This window comes from Podarcis liolepis (assembly GCF_965112155.1).
Source record: "Podarcis liolepis genome assembly, chromosome: 14".
Taxonomy (NCBI): Eukaryota; Metazoa; Chordata; class Lepidosauria; order Squamata; family Lacertidae; genus Podarcis; species Podarcis liolepis.
Window position 1 is genome coordinate 33,653,722 of NC_139569.1, and position 6,000 is coordinate 33,659,721.

Here is a 6,000-nt window from a genome sequence, read left to right on the forward strand (position 1 = left end):
GACTACAACTCCCATCATCCCTAGCTAACAGGACAAGTGGTCAGGGATGATGGGAATTGTAGTCTCAAAACATCTGGAGGCACCAGGCAAAATGTTCCTTTTTTACCAGGCCTTTGGTTGATCCAATTTACGTCCTATGCCCTTTAAAAATATTTTTTTGGGGGGGTATTGGGTTGCTGTTTTTATTCTTATTAGGTATTTTGTGGTTTTATATCTTGGATTTTATTCTGTGAACCACCCTGAGACACCCGAGTATAGGGCGGTATATAAATTCAATAAATAATAATAATAAATCACATGAAAATTCAACAAGTTAGGAAGAATTTATCCTAAATAACACAGTGTATATGCAGTTTTGAAGAATGTACACATTTTTGCAAGCAGTTTTCCATAATATACTTCATCTCCATCTATCTATCTATCTCTCTCTGTGTGTGTGTGGTTTCCACCAGTATATCTGGTGAAACCTGCACCCTCCAAAGGGCTCAAGGTGGCATATATGGTTTCTTCCCTACAACAACCTTGTGAGAGTAGGCTAGGCTGAGAGACAATGGCTGTCCCAAGGTTACCCAGTGAGCTTCGTGGCCAAGTGGGGATTTGAACCCGGTTCTTCCAGGTCGTAGCGTGGCACTCGAACCACTATACCACATTGGCCTTTTATGCACAATTACCCCCAGTATGTGCATTTTTATAAACAATTCTTGGCTGGGAAGCCCCATAGCAAAAATTGAGTAAGTGAAAAAAGGATAGCTGTGTTTCAGTTCCCATATTGTTTCGGGAAATTGGCATCTAATAGATTCAGCTTCAGGTGAAACCCAAGTTGAATTTCTCCCTGCTCATTAATAGCCTCCCAGGCTTTTGAACTACATGCTCCTTGCGCTTCCTACAAGCTTGGCTCGAACAGCTCTTCAAGGCCACAGCTCATCCTGAGAGATTGGAGGCTGTATACGAACACCCTGGGTATGTTTTTGCTCCTCAGCAAAGCCTGACAGACTTCTATGATCTTCTAAGAATCCTGCCATTTTCAGGAGTTCAGGTTTTCTCCGTGGCCTTTTGGATGACTGCTGCTTTGGCTGCTCCAAGGCATCTACACACACCCGCAAGGAACTTTTCAAATGTCTGCACTTTTCCTGCCATTGAATCGGCTCCCCCGCCGAGCTGCATGTAACGGAAATCCTCCTGCTTTCCCTTTCCAGGCGAGGCGGAGATATCATTGTGATCGGCTTGGAGAAGGAAGCCATCTCTCAGCGGGGGAGAGTCATAGCGGTTCTGAAGGCGGCAGAGCTGGCCCCTTATGGGTAAGGATGATTGGGGAAGGGGAAGGTGGCAGGGGACAGTTTTGGAAAGACCTGCTGCTCTGCACATGGCAGGCACAGATAGCACAGTTCAATCGCAGACATTTCCACTTGTTAACAGTATCTCAGGGAGAGAATCAGGAGCAGTTCAGAAGAGGCATGTTCACAGGCAGGCACCTTCTCATTTGCTCACGAGCAGGATCAGACCAAACACAGCTTTGCTCTCAGCCTGCTGCAAGATCCTGCAAACCTCTTTCACTGGCATGAAGGTGAAGGAAGTTCACTTCAGGCAGGCAAAGAGAACGGTGGTAATGTGCTGTTCACAACAAGACAAAAACTAAAGCAAGCCTGGAGCAACTTGGGAGAAGGGATGCGTGTATACCAAGGCAAGATATAAATCTGTTAAATAAATAGGCTAGCATTGCTTAAAAGCCTTACGTTTCTATATTTCTGCAAGGGTGGAATGGTGAAGATTGAAAGGCTTCTCTGTTCGAGAAGAGCATAATTCTTCAATAATTAAATTGAGAAGGCTTGCATTATCTTCCTTCATTTTGCATAATTTATTCTGCCCTTCTTTTTTTTTAACACCCTCATATAAGTTATTCCAAATTAGCTAGTTACGAAGAGAGGGGCAATGAGGAGCTACGCAAAACACAGAAGCACCATCTCTCCTACCTGGAAATCTTGATTAGCTGCCTTAAAATTGGAGCAGGATTTGCCCACACCCTAAAACAGATGTGGGGGACTTTTGTCCCTCCAGAGGTTGCTGGACTTCAACTCCCATCAGCCCCAGCAAGTGTGGCTGATGGCCAGGAATGACTGGACTTAGTTCAGCAACATCTGGAGGTTCCTCAAACCTGCCCCAGAAGAGCTAAAAATTTGCTTTTTAAAAAAAAAAAAATCTTGCAATATACACTGTGCAAAAGGAAATTTCTGTTTTCTATTTTTTTTTTCTTTTAAAAAGAAACCTCTTTTTTCTGGGTTCCCCAGGACACTGGTGGATGCTGCTGTGCTGACCAAGGACACGGTTGTGTGCTGCTTCAAGAATGAGGCCACAGAGTGGTGTTTGGCCGCCTGGAAGAGCTGGGGTGCCAAAGACTTTGACATTTTCTACCGGTCCTATGAAGAGCTGGGAAGGCTGGAGGCTTGCATGCGAAAGAGGAGGTAGCAGTTGTGGCGCAGAGGCAGAGACTGGATGCCCGGCGAACGACACAAAAACTGACACACAGTTTCAGTTCCCAGCAATCTCCATATGAGGATCTCCAAGGACACTAGATGTTTCCTGTTCAATTTTGCTGCTAAAGGACATTCTAGGTGGCTACTAGCCATGATAGTGATGGTGTGCCTCCACAGTCAGAGGCAGTACGTCTCTGAATACCAGTTGCTGGAAACCTCAGGAGGGGAGAGTGCTGTTGCGCTCATGCTTGGGGGCTTCTCATAAGCATCTGGTTGGCCACTGTGGAAACAGGATGCTGCACTAAATGGGCCATTGGCCTGATCCAGCAGGGTTCTTTTTATGCACTTAGGTGGTTCCCCACCCCACATTGCACGTTGCCTATAATGCATTTGGATTTTCAGCTAGCTAAGCAATAGTCAATGGGAAGACCACTCACGCCCTTAATCTATTCACACACGTACGTGGATATGGGTGGCAGCACTTCTTCAAGGTCAAAATAGTGCTGTTGGTTTTGCAATGCATCGCTAACCCCATAGTTAGCAAGCTTTGTCTTCCGAAACACAGAGGGTGACCCCAAAGTCACACATCAGCTTTCCGATTCCATAGCAATAATAAGGCACGGAATCACTGCCAAGAGAACACTGCTGTAGATGGAGTAGCTTCTTCATAAAATTATCCAGAGGTTTTGGTCTGAGCAGCAGTATGGAGAGAGAGAGAGAGATGAATACAGAATCCCACTTTTGATACCATTTGCAAGCTTCAGGATGGACATACTGCTTCTTTTCTAATCCATGCATGTTCTGTAACTGCCTGCTGCAATTTTTCATGTCACCAATGTTCCTGGGGGTGGGTAGGGCAGTGTTGGGGCGTCCAGCTTTTGTTGCAGAATAGCAAAAGAGTGCCCCAATAGATGGCAATAATGACCACCACAGAACAGCAGATAAAGCAGAATGATGTGTGGGCAGTCCAGTATAAACGCCACCGTTAATGCACTATTATCTGTGACATGTTGCAGAATATGCCCAACAAAAACCCAGCCTCCCCCCCCCCTAGGGGCCCTTAGTTACGTGGAATCAAGTTCAAATTAACCCCGTTTAGTTTTTGTAGCAAATTACCTCAAAACAAAAAGAAGTGCACAACTCTTAGAGCTCATTGGATTTGCACACAAGCATATTGTCCTGTTGATTTCAATAATACTTTAAGTGCAGCTATTACTTGTCTAAGGGACTTAACCAAAGGACTAAACAGCTGCAGTTCTTTGTTGGTGCTGTGCCCCCAGCACTGCACAGGGTTTAAAAGCAGCACCAGGACCCTGCCTGCTGGTCAGGCTTCCCAGAGTAAAACAAAAAACAGTTCCAGGAGAACTTTGCCACTTGCTGGCATGGGGGTGGGGAGCAGGGAAGGCACTATGGTGAGCCCAGCCTTTCTCCCTGCTTGCTTCACCCCCCCCCCAATCCTATTGATTTAGTGTGACAATCATTCTTTGGATGGGGGTCCAATTTCATTATGGGAGGGGAGGATTTTCTGTAAAAAAAAATTATTTCAGCACTACCAAAATAGATTAAACATGAAAACACGTATACAGTTTTCTATTTCAAAAATAGACATTATCTCCCCAAAAGATAAGTTTTTTAAAATAGGGATGTACAGGCTTTGGAGGGGGTGTTTTAAAGTGGGGGAATGCATTTCAGATCCAATTTTTGTGTTGCCTTCATCATAGACTCCCAGCCTCCCTTCCTGCAGCAGACTTTTGCTTGTTTGTTTTTACAGTTCAACACTCTCCAGCTCAGTCTTCTGTGCTGGAGGAAGAAGTCTCAGTTAACTCCAGTTTCTTCCAGCAGGAGAAGAAAAAAATGCATGAGGCAAGAAATCCAGAGCCAATGAGTGTACAACCCTCTGTATAATAACGAGCTGTTTAATTGCACTACTGCAGCTTCAGTTGCCAATGTAAGTGCAGAATCATACAAACAAAGTTTCTGGTTGCTCTGAGGAGAATAGGGAGCAACAAGCAATCAGTTGCAATGCAGACAATTCCTGGTTAGGTCATTCTGCAAATCTGTGGTGCTTAAGGTGTCGTAAAAAATGGGCACAGTGGGTTGGCTGACTTTGAAAGCAATAAAGCAGAGGTAAGGAACTGGATTTTGTCAGGTCATTACTTTCCCCATCCACTTGTCAATCAACTGATGTCATAATGACATCAGGTGATTTTAATTTTTTTTGCCTGCATGGTTTTGATGCACAGCCCACAAAGTGCCTTTCAGAGCACATTGCAAGACCTGACAATCAGCTGGTATTTGGATCTTGCAGGGCGCTTTGCAGCTGGCCTAGGTGTTCCCCAAATCCGACATCTCAGAGCAGAGTCCCTCTCCTACACTGCTTGCCACTTATTCAACTCGGTCCATCTCCTGACCTCAGTATGTCATTCATTCCCCCATGCATTGGTTGCCACTGATGCAGGGAAATGCACATTATAAGGACAGTAGGAGAAATTGGAATACATGTTGTGGAAGAGGTTGACGGGGTGTTCTTTGCTATATGTCACTTTTCCCTTAAATGTCCTTCCACCCCCAGCAACTGACAAGTTCTGTACAGAAAGAAGAGTTTACAGCTATTTTTATGTAAAACCCTGAAGAGAAGAGTTTATATGACATGCTGAGAAGGCCCCTGGGGACTTAGCTTTGGCAATTATAAAAATGAACTTTCTGTTGTTGCAAGCATGTACAGTGGAATGTTTTTATAAGCCATAATAACAACAATAAAAAGCAGCTTCCCCAAATGCCAGTGAGATGTGCTGAAAATATGAGCTGCCTGGAGCCTCTTCTTTTCCCTCCTCCTCCTCCTCCTCCAAACGGGGTGCTTGGCTTCAACTTTAAATGCTCCAGAGCCTGTTGCTTTCCAGTGACCTTATTCCAAAGCGAAATGTGTTTCAAAATAGACAGACTGTCCCAAGGATTAAGCCATGCTGCTGTCACTCCCAATTGGCAGCTGATGCCTGCATCCGCTCTTAGGTGTTGTGACACCTTCCAAAGCAGCTCAAGAGTTTGCTGCAGCCGGTTGAAAATTTGAAATGAGCTTTAACACCAAGCTGTTGGTTTGGAGCAGTGTGTGTCTTGCCACTTTTATTGAATTTCACACATTTATTTAAGTATGTGTCTGTGTGCCTCTGCATGCTTTTAAGTTGTTTAATTAGTAGATAAATGCACTAAACCTTCAGCTGCTTAATGGGGGTTGGGGGTGGGGTGGAAGCTTGGCTGTGGTGTATTACACTAACAGAGAAAGAAAGGGGAAGGGGAAATCTTCCTAAAAATAAGTAGCAGCTATTGCTAACAGCATGCATGCATTCTTTTACTCTTCCATCGGTACCAGAAAAAGCACCCCACTAAGGTATTTGGTGACAATACAATTTAAATTGTGTAAGTGAAATTGCAGCTAAATCAGGGGTCAGCAAACTTTTTCAGCAGGGGGCCTTTCCACTGCCCCTCAAACCTTGTGGAGGGAGGGCCGAACTATTTTTTTTGGGGGGGGGGG

The 6,000-nt window shown here is 44.8% G+C and overlaps 1 protein-coding gene across 2 annotated transcripts in view; it reads left to right on the forward strand.

Moving 5' to 3' along the window:
• The window catches only part of LRRK1 (leucine rich repeat kinase 1), an 81,435-nt gene extending 76,163 nt beyond the window's left edge, over positions 1-5,272 (forward strand). For both annotated transcript variants that reach the window (XM_083474944.1, XM_083474945.1), the window contains 2 exons: positions 1,197-1,298; positions 2,286-5,272. In XM_083474944.1, the coding sequence (XP_083331070.1) occupies positions 1,197-1,298; positions 2,286-2,463 (280 nt within the window). In that variant the 3' untranslated portion in view covers positions 2,464-5,272. The remainder of the gene's footprint in view (positions 1-1,196; positions 1,299-2,285) is intronic.
• Positions 5,273-6,000: the final 728 nt, after the last annotated feature.